The 22244-nt window shown below is 35.6% G+C and overlaps 1 protein-coding gene across 2 annotated transcripts in view; it reads right to left on the bottom strand.

Moving 5' to 3' along the window:
* The window catches only part of LOC121369649 (zinc finger C3H1 domain-containing protein-like), a 94924-nt gene that overhangs the window by 53213 nt on the left and 19467 nt on the right, over positions 1-22244 (bottom strand). For both annotated transcript variants that reach the window (XM_041494692.1, XM_041494693.1), the window contains exons 15-21: positions 16403-16512; positions 15871-16002; positions 14750-14871; positions 10964-11065; positions 7669-7785; positions 6568-6742; positions 5763-5949 (exon numbers count right to left, since the gene is read on the bottom strand). In XM_041494692.1, the coding sequence (XP_041350626.1) occupies positions 5763-5949; positions 6568-6742; positions 7669-7785; positions 10964-11065; positions 14750-14871; positions 15871-16002; positions 16403-16512 (945 nt within the window). The remainder of the gene's footprint in view (positions 1-5762; positions 5950-6567; positions 6743-7668; positions 7786-10963; positions 11066-14749; positions 14872-15870; positions 16003-16402; positions 16513-22244) is intronic.

The following is a 22244-nucleotide window of genomic DNA, read 5'->3' as shown; positions in this document are numbered from 1 at the left end:
TGTATTGGTACATGATAAAGCTATACAAATAATTTCATCTCAGTATCTTGAGGCATTGATAATTTTTTCGCAGAAAACTTATTTTTGAATACCCTAAGTTCATGAGCCAAAATTGTGTGAAAAATGGGTAAATTGGTATGAAAGTCAAATTTAATCTGTAACAGACATTGATAAGGCTAAACACAAAATTTCAGCTCACTATCTTGAGGCATTGCAAAAATAAAAAGTTCCAGAAAATTTTATGTGGGATAGACAGAAAAACAGACAGACAGACAGATGGAGATGAAACCTATAGTCCCCTCAGGTTGGACCGGTAGGGGACTTATAAAGTTGGTTTTATAAACATCAGTCCTGATTACTGTGAAAGGAGAGCAAAGAAATAGTTGATGACATCTCAGTACATTATAAACCTGTAAGTTAAAAAAGTTTTGTTTTTGTTTAACAAGAGCACATTGATTTATTAATCACCAGCTACTGGATGTCAAATATTTGGTAATTCTGACATAATCTTTGAGAGGAAACCCGCCACATTCTTTTCATATATGCACCAACCCACAGACAGGATAGCACATACCATGGCCTTTGATATACCAGTATTGGTGCACTGGCTGGAATGAGATATAGCCCAGTTGGACTACTACATTTTAAACTATGAATATTTGGTGTCGAACATCAAGCAAAGTAAGCTTTAAAATGGTACCTGAATAGCATTTATCTTTATTACTGTGATTAAAAAAACAATGGATTAAGCTTTATTTTGGATCCACATTTCTCCCCGATATGAGTTGAAATACTTTTCACAAACATCGCCTAGAAAAGAGACAAAACATGGCATGCTTAACTGAATGTCTTGCAATCAATCAAGTGAAATTACTGTTGTCAGCACAATTAGTGCCAACAAGGGTTTCGCCAAAGAAAACAATTTCTGACATAACCAGTGCAAATGTGAGATAATTTTACAAATAGCAATGTTGTTATCCATTCCCTATGCTCTGATTGACAAACTTACTGTAAACATCCATCAAAGATATAAAAAGAAAGAAATGTTTTATTTAACGACGCACTCAACACATTTTATTTACAGTTATATGGCATCAGACATATGGTTAAAAGTAAAGTTTGTTTTATTTAACGACGCCACTAGAGCACATTGATTTTTAATCTTATCATCGGCTATTGGACGTCAAACATATGGTCATTCTGACACTGTTTTTAGAGGAAACCCGCTGTCGCCACATAGGCTACTCTTTTTTACGACAGGCAGCAAGGGATCTTTTATTTGCGCTTCCCACAGGCAGGATAGCACAAACCATGGCCTTTGTTGAACCAGTTATGGATCACTGGTCGGTGCAAGTGGTTTACACCTACCCATTGAGCCTTGCGGAGCACAGACATATGGTTAAGGACCCATCAAAGATATCTGCAATATATGATATTAATGCAGACAGTTGGATAAGACAAGATTTTCCAAAGTGGTGTGCAGACTGGGGTTTCAGGAAAAATATATAGGAAAGACTATCTGATTAGCAGCAATTTGTCTTTTACTGTACACTATTAGAAAGAAACAGATAGAGAACATCTGGTATTATAGATCAAATTTAAAATATTACTAGTATAGAAATCCAACTAATGTCTGTCTGTATAACATACAAAGATGTAATATCAGGGCTCGAACGTAAGAATTTATCACCCACAGCATTTGATTTTTAAAAAAAATTGCTGTGGGCGAAACAGACGGAAATTTTTAGCCTGCCAACAGCATTTTTTTTAAACAGTGACTTAGTTGCAGCAAATAAATATGATTGAAAGGCTATTTTGTTGCATGTAGACATATTTCAAATGTACAAATGTTATAAACTGACAGATAATGTACACCAGATATATTAATTTTGCTGTTGTTGAGATGTACAGACAGCAGTAATTTTGATCCAGCAGCACAAAAGTGCCATCGGTTATGCATGGTAAATCATATTTCAACGACGGCAATTGCCATCCGTGCTGTTATGTTCTAACCATGTAATATGGGACTGACTGCCAGTACCACAATTTAACTTCCTGACTCTAACACCACCACTAGACCACATTGATTTATTGATTTATTGGATATCAAACATCTGGTAATTCTGACTCATCTGAGGAAACCCACTACATGTTTTCTAATGCAGCAAGGGATCTTTTATATGCACTTTCCCACAGACAGGATAGCACATACCACGGCCTTTGTCTAGCTGTGGTGCACTGGTTGGAACTAGAAAAAAACCCAATCAGCTGAATGGATCCATCGAGGTGGTTTGATTGTGCGACACAAGCACCTCAAACAAGCACTCAACCAACTGAGCTAAATCCCATCCCTGAATCTAAGGACTGAGGGTTTTGGTAGCAATATTTGCTGTTACTATTTATGTGAACCTGTATATTTTTCCTTTAGTATATTTTCTCAAATCTGTATGATAAACCAGTCATGAAATGATGGCTAACAAGAAAAATAATCTAACAAATCCGCTGATAAGGATCGATCCTGTAAACCACTGCACCTCAGACGAGCATCCTTACCACTGGGCTATGAAAACATTAAAGTCCCCATTCCCATGTTAAAATGATATCGGGTTACCAGAAACCAAGTGTTTTTTTATGGGGAGTCCTGGAATAGACAGAACAGACAGGGAGAATGGCATACATGCCCATGTTGTCATCACTTCACCAACAGTTATAGACTAGAGCCAGGAATTCAATAACTGCAGACTGTACTCCTTTAACCCAGTCTGCTGGCAGTAATCTGCAGATGTCAAACAAGTGTTAAAGGTGTACTCTCACTGTGACATGTGCAAGACTTATCTGTATTACTGGTATATCATAGTGTGAGATGCTTACAACATAAGGAGTTAAACTACACACTTCAGTTAATGAACTCGTGGATGGATGGAATGAATGAATGAATGAATGAAAGGAAGAAAGAAAGAAAAAAGAATGAATGAATGAGTAAATAAATAAATTAATGGGACGGTCTTGGGTGGGTGGGATTCGAGTGAGTGAGTAGGTATTGAGTGAGAGAGAACATAAATGATATCATTTGTTAGGTGTCAAAAAAAGTTAAATTTCTTCATATGAAATAATTATCTGTGTATCAATACAAAAATTCTAGTTAAATGCTATAAAAGTATACAGAGCTATGATATACAAATATCACAAGTAAGTGTTTTTAAAATGCTGACTTAAAACCAGTCTCCCTCATGGAGAAAGAAAGAAAGAAAGAAATGTTTTATTTAACGACGCACTCAACACATTTTATTTACGGTTATATGGCATCAGACATATGGTTAAGGACCACACAGATTTTGAGAGGAAACCCGCTGTTGCCACTACATGGGCTACTCTTCCGATTAGAATCCTGCCTGTGGGAAGCGCAAATAAAAGATCCCTTGCTGCCTGTCGTAAAAAAAGAGTAGCCTATGTGGCGACAGCGGGTTTTCTCTAAAAACAGTGTCAGAATGACCATATGTTTGACGTCCAATAGCCGATGATAAGATTAAAAATCAATGTGCTCTAGTGGCGTCGTTAAATAAAACAAACTTTACTTTTACTTTACTTCCGATTACCAGCAAGGGATTTTTTATTTGTGCTTCCCACAGGCAGGATAGCACAAAGCATGGCCTTTGTTGAACCAGTTATGGATCACTGGTCGGTGCAAGTGGTTTACACCTACCCATTTAGCCTTGCGGAGCACTCACTCAGGGTTTGGAGTCGGTATCTGGATTAAAAATCCCATGCCTCGACTGGGATCCGAACCTAGTACCTGCCAGCCTGTAGACCGATGGCCTGCCACGACGCCGGTCCCTCGTGGAGAGTGCTTTACCATTGGGCTACATCCCGCCCCTTAAGTGGTGAAGAAGTTGTACATGTATCATAATGACAGGGCACATCTTAACCCTTTCACCTCTAGGTTTCTTCTAGGTTTGTTTTACTGAATTTCAGAAATCATCTAGTCAAAAGGGTTACTGCTAATCCGAGATTCTTTGGCTTAATATATGACACTGTGCTCTAACACCCACCCCCAAAAAACCCACCCCAATAACAACCCCCACCCACCAAAAACAAAAACAAAGGCCAGCCAGGACTAGCTCTGGATGAGCAAAACATTTCGCCAAATTATTTTTAAACATGCAAAACCACAGTTATTTTCCAACAAAATACCAATTATTGCTTGAAATTTGTTTGCCACATTAAAATAAAATTTGCCAATTGTTCCTAAAATTCCCAATTGGCGAATTTGGCGAGTGCCAGAGCTTGCCCGGCCAGCTGTGGTTTTGAATTGAATAATACAAACCAAAAGCACAAACTACCTCTTAAAGATTGTGGACAACATATATAAGAAATCAGTAACTGCAGTATTGCTATTATCATTACATTTATGGGTTTTGTAGTGTATTTAAATTCAACAGTTCAAAAATTCCAGTTTTGTAGCAATAGATATGTAATACTTGTAACTTTAGATGCAATTCCACTAACTGATCATTTAACTTACAACTGAGTCATTAGACTGTTTTAAAAATAAAGTAGCCTCGTTGAAAAATTAATTCAAACAAATTTCTATCAGGAAAATCAAGATAGTTACACATCAAAAGCCAAAATTCTTGCTCTTGAGAGGCAGTTTCAACTATATCTTCTAAAGTGGTGGGGGAAGAAATGTTTTATTTAACACTCAACATATTTTTGCCTATGATTATATGGCATTGGGTGTATGGTTAAGAAACACACATGGAAGATGAGAGAAGAAACCCACTGCCATCACTCTATGAGCTAATCTTCTCCATTAGCAGTGAGGCATCTTTTATATGCACCATCCCAGACACCATGGCAACACCATTAGTGTTTTCCCTAAAAAAACATGGCAAGGCATGGTAGACCAAATACTTTTGAGGCATTTTCTCCATTTTTAGTAATTGAAATAAAAATAAATATAATTAATGTGCTTGCTTTATTAAATGAATGGTAAAATATATAACAAGAATATTTTATTAATTAATAATATATTTTCTGAATGTTTTACAAAGGCAATTTTAGAATTAATTATTGAAAAAGGCTTGTTTAATCTTAGGGCAACATGACACTGATTAAGGCAAGATGGTGCTACAGTATTGAGGCATGATGCTACACCATGCTAAAACAAGCTAGGGAAAACATGCATGTTATGTCATTAAAAATTTGAGTTTAGACCAATCGTTTTATAGGGCCCTGGAACCATGCTTATAAAACTTTACAAGTCTAGACTCAAACTGCAAACATTAGAGCAATCAAAAAGTCACTGCATATAATGATATATACACAATGATAATCTAAACAAGAAAATGTTAATGTCATATGTAATTTTAGTCATTTAAAAGGCAATACTAGTCGGAAACACATTAACAATGACAGAACACTCAGGACAATCTGCTTAACACAGTAAAAGAACAAGTTTGTTTTGTTTAACAACACCACTAGAGCACACTGATATTACACATTTGGTAATTCTGACCAAAAGAAGAAACCAAGTACATTTTTTCTAATGTAGCAAGGAATCTTTTATATGCACTTTCCCACAGACAGGAAAGCACATACTACAGTTTTTGCCCAGTTGTGGTGCACTGGTTGGAACGAGAAAACCCACAATCACTTGAATGGATCCACCGAGGTGGTTCGAACCTGCAATGTAAGCACCTCAAGCGAGCACTCAACCAACTGAGCTAAATCCTGCCGCCAGTAAAAGAAAGAACAGTTCCTACCTGCCACCAGATGTCGTAGCTGGGAGCGTACTGCAGGGCTGTTTGGCACAGGTCTAGGATGTCGCTGGCATCTTGGTGTTTCCGATACAGAACCAGGTAGCGGTGCCAGAGGTCGCAGCTCGTCTTGTTGGCCTCCAAGCCACGAGACAGAACGCTGAGAGACTGGTCCAGACACGATTCTGGAGAGCTGAAACATTCACGAGAAATGGGTAAGATAATTGACTACTTAATTTAATTAAGGTTATAGACAATAGTAACATATATGGTTAAAACTCCTACCTGCAGCATATCAATCGACATAAACACCACAGATATAAATACTACCTCCCCTCAACCTTAAAGTGAATGAGAAAAAAATGGGGGTCAAGATGCTCATTTCAGAGAAAATGGGTAGCATCTATGATTACCCTAGTTCCACACAAAATTTTAGTACTTTTTTTTGACATTTACCCCATACATGTTTCAAGCACAAGGCTACTTGACACAGTGGTACTAGATGAAATAAAATCGCATACATTTTTTGCCCAGATGAAACTAATTTTGTTTACAACCAACACACTCATATTTATCACCAATCACAGAACTTGTGTTAACTGCTCTATCAAAAGTTGGGTGCACCTCAAACTAAGATCCAGCCAGAAGTTATTTGGTTGGATACTACATCATGACAAATTAATGATATTTATCATTACACTAACAATTTTAATTTCTATTTCATGAAATTAAAATTAGGTTAATTTAATTTTAATGCATCCACATAGGGGTCACTAAACCCCCAATAAACTAACAAAAACAAAAACCTTACTTTTCAGAAGAAAGTTTTCTGTTGGCAAGTTTCAACCACAGGTCTACATTCAATGGATTCTCGAGGAGTCCAGTTTCCATCGTCTGTACGTCTGAAGTGTCAACACCAAAGTAGCGGATATCTTCCTCCCCCACTACACTTTCTAGATCTCTAGGTCCTGAGGCTTTTATCAGGTCTGTAAATATAAACAGAATATAACAACAAATGTAATACTGTAAATAAAAATTATTGCAACAATGAGGTCTTTGCGTAGAGGTAAAATACCTGCATTTATTACATAGCATCTAGTCTTGAAGTCCTAAAAACTATTTAGAATAAAAGACTGAATGTGTATATGTATGTGTATCTAAAAACTAAATTAACAATAGTTCAGGAGGGAACTGAAATGTTTCCATCACATTTCTCAAACCAAATGCACTTTTTCCTGTTTTCTGTCAAGAGTACAATGAGGTGGAGGATCCTTCTTTAGGATAAATGAATGAGTTAAACAATCAATGTATGGGCAAGATAGCATGCACATGTCCATTTCATCTTTCCGGCATTGTCCATAGATTAACAGACTAAAAGAAATCTTTTAATCATGTCGAGATATGAGAATAACAGGGTTCTAGCTGACATATACCAAGACAAAAAAGGTTGAGCAATTTAGTAAATAAAAGAAAACTCGTACTTTCAAATGTGAAATCAGACACTGGATTTAATTAATGCATCAACAGTATATAAGTAAGAGGATATTTTCAATACAAAATGCTTAACTATCATGACAATGAATGTAGCTTATATCTTAGAATATAACACAGCCGTGTCAAATTGCTAAACATTTTTGTTTTAATATATTTGTCTTTTTGAGATAATGCATTGCAAATTTCTGTTCTATGATACATTCCCACACTTGGAATTTTGTAATTCTTATTATACAATAAAGATTACAATGTCCCACTCATTCAATGACATGGTAAGAATTATAGAACCATGTTGGGATGAACTTAAGAGTTCTTTATAGACAGGTGGTCGTTATACAAATGTCCATTATAACTAAGCAAACAAACAGTCTGGGTACTATAAGAAACCCAAAATGATTTGATTTTATAAATGTCTCACCAAAGTTCTTGAAAGCCTTCCTGCTGAAATCCGATTCATCCTGCACATGGTTTTCCTGAGGGACTTTCCACGCTGGTTTGAACTTTCTTCCTTCATAAAACATTGTGAACGGGCGATCTAAAATACAAGTGAAAACTTAGGAAACAAGCATTCTGAGAGTACTGTTAAAGCAATACATGTCCCCTACTAAATCCAACAAATTTTTATATCCCCTCAGTTGAAGGGCCATAGGTCTGTCTAAAATGTGTAAATAAATACATGTCCCCTTTCAGACCCAACAAACTTTTGTATCTCCTATGATCAAGGGCCACAGTTCTGTCAAAACTGAGTAAATCGCCCTGAACAGTACATGATAAACTATACACAAAAGGCATTACGAAAGTCGCAGGTGATTGCCTCTTAAAAATGACAGTCTGGTTATATAATTAAAATTATTATTCATAGGATTTAAATCAACCCTGAAATTAAGACAATTTCCACAGCAAAAAACATGCTGGGGGGTTATCAAATATAGTCCACAGTTAAAAAGTGCTACTGTCAATTAAAAACTTCATGGCAATCTCCAAAGCATTTCAGATTACAATGGGCAATCTCAGGGGTAAATATACACCACCTAAAGCACGTGAACAACAAACAGGTTCTCAAATCAAACAAGTGTAATTCAGTTAGCTCAATGATATGTTTCCTGGGTCACTTTACCAAATTTTGGTTATGTCAGATTTAGTTATTAGCATTTAACACACAGTGTTCAGTGAATAAATCTATATTCCAGATTACTGGATTATAGGAAATTAATATTTTTAACAACACCTCGGCACATTTAAAAAATTTTCCCATGTATTATGCACACTTTTTTTCAGAAAATACAGGTTAAAAATGGGGGTGCACACTATACATAGCAATAGAAAAAACTATCTTTTAAAAATGTCCAGCGATCACCCATAAAATATCGCAGTTGGCAGTTTACGGTACTTTACAGGTTATTCAACTTATTGACAGTGTTCATTACAACGAAACGCTTTTCACTTGGTTGTAATAAATGCAAAATAAATCTACAAAAAAAGCACAAAAATGCCAAAACTGGACCGTAAATATTTTTAATTTCCATTAGATTTAATTCGGCCATTTCCGTCAAACCAGAAATATACCACACTACTATAAATTTTGAAATCTCGCGCATTCACGTTAGCCATAAGAACCAAATGTAATCTGTTGTATTTTTGTTTTCATTTATTTATTAGTCATTTACAGTGTATGGGTATTGTCACGGGGATCCTACAATACCCGTAACTGGATGAAACACGATTATCCAAATATTAGATCTCTCTGTAACAGGCAGTTATACCTGCTGTGGCTCGTCTCTAGGTATGATCAGAGATACGATCTTATATAAGGTATATATTATTATAGCACGTTTAGTTCACTAGAAAACACAACAAAACACAATACACTTTGGAATCTGTATTAACTTACGCTGACAAATGTACTGCTGCAGTAGTTAATTAATAACAACAATAATAACAACCCAGAACTGATCACTTAATTAGTTAATCTCTAGGTGTCTAGTTTACACAATATGCTAATCACTTCACCGTGACACAACACCCACACGTGTGATAATTGAGAAACGCTTCCAGGGGAACTTAATTAATAAAGGAATTACAGCTCTATTCCTAACTGGTTAATTTTTAATTAACCCTTAACTACTCATTCAGTAACCTTGTAACCCAGAATTAATACTGGTACCTATCACAATAAAGACAATAACCTACAGTTTACCTAGGTCCTCTAGGATGACTGGCTAAGCTTTTTATAATTATTTAGGAAAGTTAGCCTACAGATTACCGTCTAAATAATATTGGTATAATACAGTATTAAAATGTTTAAAGTCACATCAATCACATCAAGGTTATACACAGAGCAGAAATATATATTTACCAAAGTCCCGTCTGAACTAATATAGATCGTTCAGTGGACGACGACCGTTCCCCTGGATACTTCCAAATGTTTCTCCTCGATATCTCTAAAAACCTAGCTATTTATTCAAAACTCTCAGAGACAGCGAATATCGCCTGGGGGTACATCGCGGCACCTCACGTATCATCTGGTATTTCTACCTCTCCCAGAGTCGGTATATTTTTCTCTGATCGTCAGACTGGCTGTCGCCATTCCGCGAGCAATCCCCTGGCCATAAACAGCACTACCGGAGATATTACGTAACTACTAGCCACATGGCCTCCACACCTGCGCTACGTGTGTATTAGAAAAGCTCGATGACCGTCGCGCAAAGGTATCACGTAACAAGTTGCCCATCTGGGCTTAAGTGCAATTTGGAACTGCACACGGCCCTCTAAAACAATTAATATCGCCACAGGCGAAAACAAATTAAGAGCATGTACCGTCACAGGTATATAATTTTGTTTTCATTTATGCATGTGTGAGTCTGTGACATGTAAGTACGCAAGTACTAGGCTATGTTTAATGTGACATGCAGGTCTATGTACTCCAGTACCTAACTTAAGTTTTGTTTCTTGAATATACATCTGCTTTTGCTTTTCTTTAATTTTGGTGACAGGGAGAAAGCGGTACATTTTGTATTCACCGTCGATTTTGTGGTTTAAAAAAACGGTGCGCATTATATTGTGGTTCATGGTTTTTTTTTCTTGGAATAAATGTTCAAAGTGGGGGATGCGCATTATATATAGGGAAAATACGGTATGGCTATTTGCAGAGTGAGAGAGAGAGAGAAGGAACGGTATTTCTGCCAAACAGGCTACTCTGATCGAAAAGCAGCAAGAGATCTTTTATATGCTTTTCCTCACAGACAGTTCGGTACAAACCACAGCATTTGGTGTACCAGTGAGGAGAGAAGAACCAACCAAAGCCTATGGTGGGTGATCCAAGAAAGAAAGAAATGTTTTATTTAATGACGCATTCAACACATTTCATTTACGGTTATATGGTGTTAGACATATGGTTAAGGACCACACAGATATTGAGAGAGGAAACCTGCTGTCACAACTTCATGGGCTACTCTTTTCTATTAGCAGCAAGGGATCTTTTATATGCACCACCCCCAGACAGGGCAGTACATACCATAGCCTTTGATATACCAGTTGTGCTGCACTGGCTGGAACAAGAAATAGCCCAATGGGCCTACCGACAGAGATCGATCCCACACAGACCGAGCATCGAGCTACGCCTCGCCCCATGGTGGGTGATCAAACCTAACACCCATTAAACCTCAGGCAAGCCAGATCATGCACGTTAATCATAAGAGAAAGTCAGGACTTACTATTACCACTCTTCTCGGTCACTCGGGACGTGGCTATCAGACAAAGCTGATCCATAGAAATCTTTCCTTTGTGTTGGGTAACTAAACTGTCAACATACGATGCTGAAACAAAAAACAAAAACAAATATAAGATGTAGTTTGCACAAGAATATTAAACCAAACGACTTGAAACATCCATAATTTATTTATCAGAAAATGAGATTACAAATGTGTATTGTAAGGACCAAAGACCTACATAGTGTGTGTGTGTGTGTGTGTGTGTGTGTGTGTGCGTGTATGCATGTGTGTACATGTCAGTGTTCTCGTTGCTCCATTTAAACGGGGTGACCTGCCACACGCCGCTATTGCATTTTGCCTTTCACGTTCTGCCACTCCTTCTTTATTTTCCAACACCATACTATATTTTACAGCACCCATCTCCGCTATTTCCAAATGCACTCTTTTTTCCACACAAAAATAATCATCCTTCTGCACACTGATGAAAAACTTCAGTAGCTTACGACAGCTACCGTAATGTCCCATACCTGTATCCATTTGTATGTTTGATACATGCAATAAAAGTTTTATTTTATTTAAGCAATGAAAACATTTTATTTGTTATCGACTCGGCAATCTTCGACTGAAAAACCACTTTGGCGCCAAATGTGTCATGTGATCAGACCGATCATTCTGTCTTTTGTTTCCACTAACTATCGTCTGATATGTTGTCCTCAATTACAGATTTAATTAGCTGTAACTAATGAATTTTATTTTCCGTAATTTTTGTCATTCCAAATGCATGTTATAAACTTTTAATTTTGGGGGGAATATCACTGCTTAAAAAACAACGGAAGTGGTAGTATTTATAATTAAAATAATTTATCTTGGGTGCCAAATAATACATACACCACCTTTCTAAAAACGAAACTACTTTTCTTCAGTTGGCAATATCAAAGCGATCGATTCATTTGATGAAGATGAACAGAATTTTTTTTTTATCTCACATTAGGGACTTTACAAACAACTTTATTGTTTTACCTATATCTTGAAATCTTTAGGCCGAAAAAAAAAAAATTACTTGTTTCCTATTACATGCTGGAAAAATATAGGGTAGGTAGGTAGGAAAAACATTTTATTTAGGAAAATAATTTTATTTATAGATATTAAATAAAGGTGTTGACTACCGGTATCCAAAATAACCTCTGCATATATAGAAATGCATTATGCAAACCAACAATACCATTCATCACAGTGTTTTCCCTAGAAATAAGTAAGGCACGGTAAAGTGACATTTTGGGGGCATATTTTATGTACAGTTTTAAATATAAGGGCTTTTTTTTTTTTCCATTATACAATTTTCAAAAGGACAAAAATCCTATGGCCATTTTATTTTCTATATTTATTTCATAATTTAATTCAAAAAAGGAAATATGTAGTACTATCCACATAGGTGTGTTTAAAGGCTTCTTTTTACATGGGCAACTTATAACTTTATAAAAGGCTAGGCATTTTGATTTTGAGGGCAACATGGTGCTAACCTATCTGTGGGAGAGTACATACAAAATACCCCTTGCTGTTTAATAATAGGCAGAAGGTTTACTCTCATACTAACACTTAACTTCTGTACTGGTCCAGGACAGACTTGGTTGAACCTTAATTGGATAGAAACCAGTAAATAAGTTATAACAATTTCTTTTAATGAAAACTGAAAAGAAGGGTTCTATATTTATCTGTCCAACAATAACATTTAAAAAAAAATGTTATGAATATTATCTTTCCTAGTGTATCTAAGAAATGGTAGACTTACCAATTTTATAATTTGCAATGTTAGTTTTATTCTGTATGCATCCAGTATTAAAGTACACACTTGGTTTGAAGCAATCAATTGGTCCAATGAATAAAAATGCAGTACAAATGCTCAGGATGCTCAAACGAATGTTGAAAAGTAAAGTTTGTTTTATTTAACGATGCCACTAGAGCACATTGATTTTTATCTTTAATATCATCGGCTATTGGACGTCAAAAACATGGTCATTCTGACTATGTTTTTAGCGGAAACCCGAGAAGTTCCCAGTGACCACTTACAAAAAATAACGAAACGCATCAAGATCTTACTGACATATTTAATCATTTGATTTGGCAGTAAACTCCATCAGTATCGGTAAACATTCCCTCCCCTAGTTTATGAGGTCACTAAATTTTTACAAGGCCAGTTTGTCACTGGAGTAAATCATTAAATATAGTTATTATTATTATTATTAATCGGAACACCTCGCTACGCTAGATGTAGAGTAAATCGGAAAAGATTGCATATATTCGTGAAAACAATTTTCCGACTCTTCGCCTGATATCTCACGAAAGTTACCGAACTTCAATTTGAAGGGAAATAACTCCATCAATCAATTGTTAGAAGAAAACATTTCGTGGCTAACGGGTCACCAATAAAACTAATTTTGCGACAGTAAAACCACCGATATACGTCCGCAAATCGGAAAACACAGTAGGGTTATCCCCTAAATGACACAAAATTAGTGCTTGTGATAGTTTTGGAATGTTTTCGTGGAAATCGTTTTAGGGTCGGCAGGTTCAAATTAGGGTCGGTCGGGTAACCGGAAACAAACAATATTTTATGATACGCCTTATTAAAATAATAATATTAAAACTATGATCGGTTTAGAAAAACCAGAATTGCCTGTGAATGTTACACTGACAACTGTCACAACATGAGTCAGCTTGTATTTCATATCCACTTTCTTCGATAGGCAAAATAAGGAGTATGTCTTTCCACAAGGTCGCCCAACCAACACACAAAGTAACCAAGCTTTTTTTTTTTGCTTTTTTTTTTTTTAAGAGTGTGGTGCCATGTGGCCGCCCTCCTTTAATTTTCACCCATTGAGAACACTGCATGTGTTCAAAATTTTTGTGCCAATTCTCAAAGTTGTCTGCAAATCCAGTGTTTGATGGATGAATATAACGTCTGCTACTACTCAGATTACCATAATTTATTTTAATGTAATTTATGAAAAAGCGTATGTCCAATGTATGCAATTGTTTCAATGCTGTTTCTGTATAGCGTGCACACTTAGAAATTACTGATAAAGAACTGTGACATTCTTTAGAAATACCTTGTCTACCATCAAACACTTTCAAGTAGTTCGGCAACAACACTTTGTTCAAGATGTCTTTTACTTGTAAATATTCCTTTTTCAACTCAGATGCAAAGTTATCTGTATCGGATGTGGGCTGAGAGGCATCTGCTTTTGTGTATCGAAAAAGTCCACGTTTGAGAGACAGCTTCCTGCATCGAAGATTCTAACCGGTCACCATTTTGAAACAAAGAGTTTCTTGACCGCACTGATATTAACCAAAAAACTTACGACATTTGGACTGGCGTAATTCAATGGTTCAGAAAACAAATTCAGTTAGCGACAAATTAGCTACCTGTTTTGATAAACATTTTACCGCTTCCACACATTCTTTCTCCATAATCAAACTTTCTTGCAGGGGGTACTCAATGCAGTTCTTGTCGCATCAACATAAAGACAAAGACCTACTTGTAGGTCAACCAGTGTTAATGAAATTTCACCTCTGGTGTAAAGGGAATATGTTTGCGTGACTACAGACTATATGTTGATTATGATAAATTTTGCTCATGTTTGTAGTAGTAGTAATAATAATAACAACAGTAGAACCATCAGCTCTAGTACCCAGTCAGGTAATTAAGAAAGCGAGTGATACACCAGAATTTAACATTTGATTCAAAATGTTCTAACATAACAATGGTTGTGTGCAGTAAGTGTGACCCACCTATTGACTTAGTATATTCTACAGGAGACTGGTTTGAGGTAATGCCAACAAGCTGAGGACAGTAAGACACAAGGTCCTCTAAAATCTCTTGTCCAGACATCTTGTAATCTCGCTGGTGCTGTCTGCAAGGGAAGTAAATCATACACAGTTAGTCCAACAGTCACTTCTAACAACCAGCCACATAATACATTCACAAATCATCTAGCAACTGCTTGTCTTGAGGTCACTTCATAAAACATTTTAAAAAGGAAAGGAATATTTGTTTAACATTATAAACAATGGATATTTGGTGTTTAAAATATGGTTATTTTGACACTTGTTCGACAGATCAAGGATGATTATATCCTGTGACCTCTTAAGTCCAGACTTAAAACTAACGTGTATTCAGACTAACTACATCCTATTTGTATGGGAACTATCAAAATCTGGAGTTTAAACTTTACAGTTTTATAACCAAGGGTTTGAAAAAAATATATCTAAAATCAGTAGAATGGTGGTCAAATCAAATATGTATGACCTTAAGAGAGAAGGAGAAAGAAAGAGGCAGCTAACGTGAAGATTTTAGCTATTTGCCTGGTTGTTAGGATCTGCAGACCAGTTCAAGAGGAGGATTGCCACAGGTCAGTAGGTCAGCTTAATGTATAGAAAGATAATGTATAAACTACAGCGTTTCTATACCTGTCATACTTCTGACAAAAAATTTATTTATGACTAAGAGACCATGCTGATACTGACAGTGATTCAATTAATAAGTTTTGTGTACAAGAAAGTTTGTTTTGTTTAACAACACCACTGGAGCACATTTATTAATTAATCATCGGCTATTGGATGTCAAACATTTAGTAATTCTCGTAGTCAACCTGCTACATTTTTTATAATGCAGCAAGGGATCTTTTATATGCACTTCCCGCAGACAGGATAGCACATACCACGGCATTTAATATACCAGTCGTGGTGCACTGGCTGAAATGAGAAAGAGCACATTACCACTGGGCTACGTCCTGCCCCCCCCCCCCCCTTTTGTGTACAAAGTTTAATTCTGAATCTCAAGAAGAGTATAAATCATATGAAATGAAATGTTGTTTTCACTTCCAATTAGAAATATAATTCACACAACTTACCCCGAACATTTTTCATCATTGCACCGACCTTGAAGGTCAAAGCGGCAGAAGATTTTTTTTGCATCAATTTTGTTGGAGAAGGTGATGGAAGGAATCGTCAGGTTGGCTTTTGTTCGAAAAAATGGACTGAAACTGAATGAAGACTGAGGTGAGGAAACCCTGCTGACATGATTAAATTACGACATAATTTTATACATTTTTAGCATTCTTTATTAAACATTTAGATATAAAAATATATAAATCATTGACATTTTTTTTAATAATAGAAAATTTAAAAAATAAGTATTAAAAATAATTTTGGAGTAATATTATTAAAAAAAAGAGAAAAATTTATGTCAATTTGTTTTCCCCATCAACATTGTTCATTTAAATCTTTAATAAATGTGTATGATTGCATTTTCTTGTGTATATTAGGCCAAACGCCTTAATACTGAAATTAATAATGACATTTCATCAAAAACAAATTCATCCAAGTTTCTGTTATCGATGGTTGTTGATTTCACCATGCAATATGATTAAACAATAAACATACCGATATGCTTTAAACTTGAGGAGTGGACTAGAAAACAGCAGGGTTGGCAAGTCACTGGTATCGGAGGTTATTTCAGTAGTAAATCTTTTCTTGAACAGTAGGCCAGGTATCTGCAAAATAACAATCCTAAGTTATCAAGATTTTATTTATTATTCTTACACACCTGTTGGTGAGAACATTATTCGTTATTTTTGATAACACATACTTGTGAACACATATATGTGCGTTAACATTTTATAATTAAATTTCTGTTATGTTCATTACAATATATCATCATCTCATTGGTCCAGACGTAGAAACGGGAGTTTGTTCAATTCTCAATGAATGAAAAAATTACGTCGTCAGGGAACAACATATCTGATGACATCATTTTATAAGGGCAAGTTGTCTTATTGAGCATTATTGTTTATGGACCAAAAATAATTCAAAATTAAAGTATGAACTTTTCGTGTTAGCAAGTATGATTCAAATTTCATTGTAAGTATTGTCAGTTATGTAACGGCTTCGCAGAATCAGTTTGTGGATGAATTTTTTTTTTTCATACCCCGATGAACGTAAAATAAATAACAGACAATCCTTAAAAAAATATACACTTAGGTGATGACTTAGGCCATACCATCCAACGAAAAAAACAAAAAACGGTTGAAACGATCACTCCGTGACGTACAAGATAATCTGAAATTGACTTGTCTGTGATGCACATGTTAACTATAAGCGCAAGGGCCGTAAAAGGGGTTTTGTTGGAAAAGGCATTTAAATTTATTTTAAAACTGTTTTTTCAGGATACATAAGAAATAGAGTAGAACACAACATTCGATATCATTTATCTTACAACTCGTTTAAAAATGCATCCAATTCACTTTTGCTTGTTCGATAAGTTTTAAAACAACTTATAAGATAAATTATATCTAACAGCCACTCATATAGTATTCTCTATTTAAATGTTTTTTTTATATGATTCTAAAAATATAAAATCACTATGATGTATCTCAGTATTATATTAACACATAAAAATTAAATATCTCAGTCACAGAATATGATTTGAATAATACAACTGTAGCCACAACAAGGATCAGCAAACAATATTTTAATACAGTCAAATCCGCTTAATTGCATAGCCCCGGTGCGTGTCAAATTTATGCCAATAACCGGTATACCGATTATCCGATAGAGCCCCATTTCCAGATTATAACCAACGGTAAACTTTACAAATGCCTTGTGGATATTATAACCAACGGTAAACTTTACAAATGCCTTGTGGACAGTCTATCTTACTCTTCACTGCAGAACACTGTCTGAATGCTGATACATGTATGCATTTCATTTGTTTATACATGTATTTTAAAATAATAATAAATAAAATAACAGTATAAATGTTGTAAGATCAAATATTTTTAATTTTGCATTGTTACAAATCTGCAGTTGTGTTTATTCATGCTATGTCTAGCTATACCTATTGTTCTGAGGGGTGTTGAGTAGTGAAACCGTGTTACTTGGCAAAGCGCAATTTCTACTAATGTTACAATATATTTTGTTAGAGATGTTATTGTGTATTGAACAAAATACAAGAAGCATAGTGTTAATTTTGCTTATTTCATTAATTAATTAGAAAATTAAAAATATTTAATAATGAATAAAATTATTAACACGATGTAAGCCAGGCCTGTGCCCGCCCCCCCCCCCCCCCCCCGTAGGAACCGGAGGAAGAGGCCTGTACCCGCCCCCCTCCCTTCCCCCACAAATGTATGTAGGGTTTTTTCCTATTCCATATACAGATTAAAATCTGGCTTATCCCCCCGCGCCCAACTAGACTGTGCCTTCCCCACTCCAAATGGCATACCTATAGGTCTGTAAGCATCTTATTCTAGAAACAAAGACCCAATATGAATGTTGTAAAAATAATTCATTTGGCTTTGCATTAAAAATATTTTGTTCTGCAAGTCTGCTGTAAGTTCACGAAGGGTCAAACCTTTTGAAAGAAAAACACAAACATCAACTCAAATGTAATAACATGAAATCAAAGTTCCCCTCAATGCAGTGTAACAGATTAAAGCCGCACACCCTAGTTTCATCCAGCGAAAATAAATTATAATTTGGTTAATCTACAAACCTGTAACACACTTCGATCACGTTTTTATCAAATGGAGTGAAAAAGCAGGTTTTATATCGATAAATACCATGGGAATCCCCATGTCCCAATTGCTTGAAATAATTTTGAAAGTTAGTATTCTGATGTCACCGGTAGATGTCGCTCAAAGCACAACAATGCCTACGTCACGACAAATTTCACAGACTTGGGGTGCGTTCGTTTCACCTCTCCTGGACATGTTCCAACTGTTCTGTCCTGGTTGTATCCCCTCTCCAGATATCGTAAGACTTAGCAAAATTATTGGTTTTAAGGGTCTGTAACGTTTTGTATTGAGACACTTACTTGTCTGAACTTTATTGTTACTGAAAATGTTCACGAACTGTGAAGAAAAATCTCACAAATGAACAACAACAAATCGGATGTTGATTGCGCGAACCGTGCACGAGAAAACAAACCGAACCAAAATGATAACGGTCACGTGATATACCAACGTCTGTGACATTAAAAATAGATTGGACCTCGCTTGCTTAACGTTTTTTTCTCGACAGAACGTCTTGTGAAAAAATGCAAAAAATGCATTTCGTGGTTTTACAAACATCAGGATTACCAAAAAGCACTTCAGGTGAATGGAAATGTGTATTCTAAATAATAAAATGTAAGTAAAATGCAATTTTATTTGTGAAAAATGGGGTTTAATAGCGAAAAACAACGCCGTAATGGTTAACAAATAGCCGTAACTAGGGTGTGTCCCTTTAAAACATGGTAACACTTGTCAATTTCATTCTGGCTGGCAGTTGCTTTGATGTAGCCTTCCCAAGTGACAAACAAAAATTATGTTTATTTCTTTAATGGGGCACCTTCTATCACATTGACTGTAAACTGTTGAGTGGCTGTAACAATGAATTAATTGACAACTAGTAATACACTGAGAAGGCGTGGACAATTGGATTAGTTTATAGTTGTGAACGTTTTACCTCAGACATGGTAAGTGTGTCTCTGTTGAAAACAATGCCAGTGATGCGGTTAGTTGCAGTTTCTATAAGTGTTTTTAATTATTGTTTTAACATAAATAAATAGCAGTGATAAATAATGTTAACTTAAAATACGGTGGTTCAAATGTGACATACAAAATACAGTAAAAACTAATCATATTTAATTATCTTTATTAAATTTATTCTAGGACACAATTGCCATTGGCCAAGTCTATCTTTCAGTGTCATCGAAGGCTTTAAGCTAAAGCATGCGCACATAATAATAGCAATGGACTATTCCACTGCTGTAGGGAAGTTTTTGTGTTTTGTCAAGATAGTTCCATTGTCAGTATTGTTTTAAGTAATTTTGTAACAAAGAACAAATTACACCTGAAATCCTGACATCAAGACTTAAAAGATGCAATAATGGTGCCAGGATTACTGCAATAAACACTTGAACACATTGCTATAAGCTCTACGATGTGTGAGATGTCAACATTGTACATCGCCTGTTTTAGTAACGGCTTTTACTTTTTTCTTCTTTTAATATTAATTTTTAATCAACATAGAACATTCTGCTTTATTCTCTGTGCAATTACAATTGTTTCTGGTAAAATATTAAAGATTTGTGGAACATTTGATGATGGAATTTTCTAGACTTTTGGTTTTCGTATGCAATTAACCGATGTTTGTCTTTATAAAGCTATTCAAATATGCGACATAATTTGTATTGATTTAATGCTAAATGGTTCTGTGCATCCGAATTATATGCAAATAACAAATTTATGCTATAAACCGATATGCAATAAAGTGGATTTGACTGTATAGATCTTAGATAACTGGAAGCCAGCTCTCGTAACTTAAGTAAGTAACCGATTGTTTGGTTAAGTGAATTATATACTCAACAACAAAAGTTTAGCAAATATCTTTTATGATGTTGAAATATGCCATGGCTGAATAAACTTAAAATTAAACCAGGTCCTCCTGTTTGTAAATAGTAAATATTTCAGATGTGAATACTAATTAATAAAAATAGGTTAATTTCATAAATGTTATACCATTCTTTTAACATTAGCTAAACTTTCGTTGTTGAGTATATTTACGTAACCTATTCAGTTACCTCAAACTTGCATTGATCTTACAATTTAATGACAGTATTTCCAGCTGATACTGTAAGTTTAAGCAAAAGAAAACAATATATATATACAGTGAGACCTCACAAAACCAGACCCTCTATAAATTGGAATTCTCTCAAAACCAGACGGTTTTCACGGTCCCTTTTTAAATATCAGTATAAAAAGAACCTGTCTAAACCAGATACCCCTTAAACCGGACATTTTACTTGGTCCCAAGAGTGTCCGGTTTAGGGGGGTTTCACTGTATATAAGGTCCACAGGAATAAGGTGTGATTTTTGTTAAAGAATCTTAGAATATTTATACATAAGAAAGCATAATTTACAAACAACTTTTAATAGCCTACCATAATTATAGGTTTTTAATTTAGTGTGTCATTGTGACCGTGACATACACGACCATTAAACTTGGATAGCTGACACGTGAACAGAATGACGATGTATGACAATTATTGGACCCTGTGAATGTATACCCTATGCATGTCCATGAGGCCAATATACAGTCAAACTTCGATAACTCGATCTTGAAGGGGATGAGGAAATAGTTCGAGTTTCAGGGAGTTCAAGTTTTCGAAATTAATATATAAGAGTTCAAATTTGAAACAGGAAGTAAATGCTATAATGAATGTTGATGTATTTTGCAGATGTCTAAACATGGCGTAACGTAACTAACAAATAAAACACTGAATGTTGAATATCACAGAGTACATTTGTTTTTCAAAAAATTATTTTAAATTAGTTTGATTATTTTATATAAGAAAAATCATTAAAAGCACTATTGCAAATCAGGAACTAACATTTATAAAAAAAAAAGCACTATTGCAAATCAGGAACTAACATTTATAAAAAAAAAGAAAAAAGAAACAGCGCTAACAATTATTACAAGTACTCTTTGAAGTTAAACAGACTGTGTCTGTAATTATGTATTACATAGCGAGGCTCTCCACCATGCACGAATACGGACAACCAAACACAGGATCAGTTCATTCCGCTTAGTTGGCGATCTATTATTCTACCATTATCACCTTAATCCTTAAGCCCAGACCACCCGAAACCGGCACATTTTTTCTGACCTGATTGAAAATTCATTCGTCTTTAAAATACTATCAGCAATGACAGTTTGATCAATCCACACGTGTTGAGTTTTAGAGGTGCATAACTTATTAAATCTTTTTCTTTCTTTTTTTTGGACATTACAAACATGGATGATGATGAGATGAATGGTGAAGCCGCAGTATTTCCATTTTGGTATTGGACTACTCGACAGGTCTGTGCTCCATGCTTGCTGTCAGATGAGCTATCTCGTTATCACGCGAGCCTGGGGTACTCGGAACCTGCAGTGCATGCCAGGTAATCACCCCCCATGTGGGGTCATACACTCGGTAGACACACCCATAATCGCACCCGTGAAGTGGGTGAAACTCAGAGTATGTGGCCTTACACCTACCCATTGAGCCTAGCGGTGCACTCACTCTGGGTTCGAGCCGGTACTGGCATGGGAAAATCCCCCATTGCCTCAGGTGGAATACGAACCCAGTACCTACCAGCCAGAAGTCCGATGGCATAACCACTACATCACTGAGGCCGGTAATCTATTAAATCTTTATGGCGGGACCAAAGCATTAAGTCGAGAGATTGAGTTTATCGAA

Source organism: Gigantopelta aegis, chromosome 4, assembly GCF_016097555.1.
Source record: "Gigantopelta aegis isolate Gae_Host chromosome 4, Gae_host_genome, whole genome shotgun sequence".
NCBI lineage: Eukaryota > Metazoa > Mollusca > Gastropoda > Neomphalida > Peltospiridae > Gigantopelta > Gigantopelta aegis.
The sequence above is the reverse complement of the archived record's forward strand: the minus strand, read 5'-3'. Positions and strand labels throughout refer to the sequence as shown.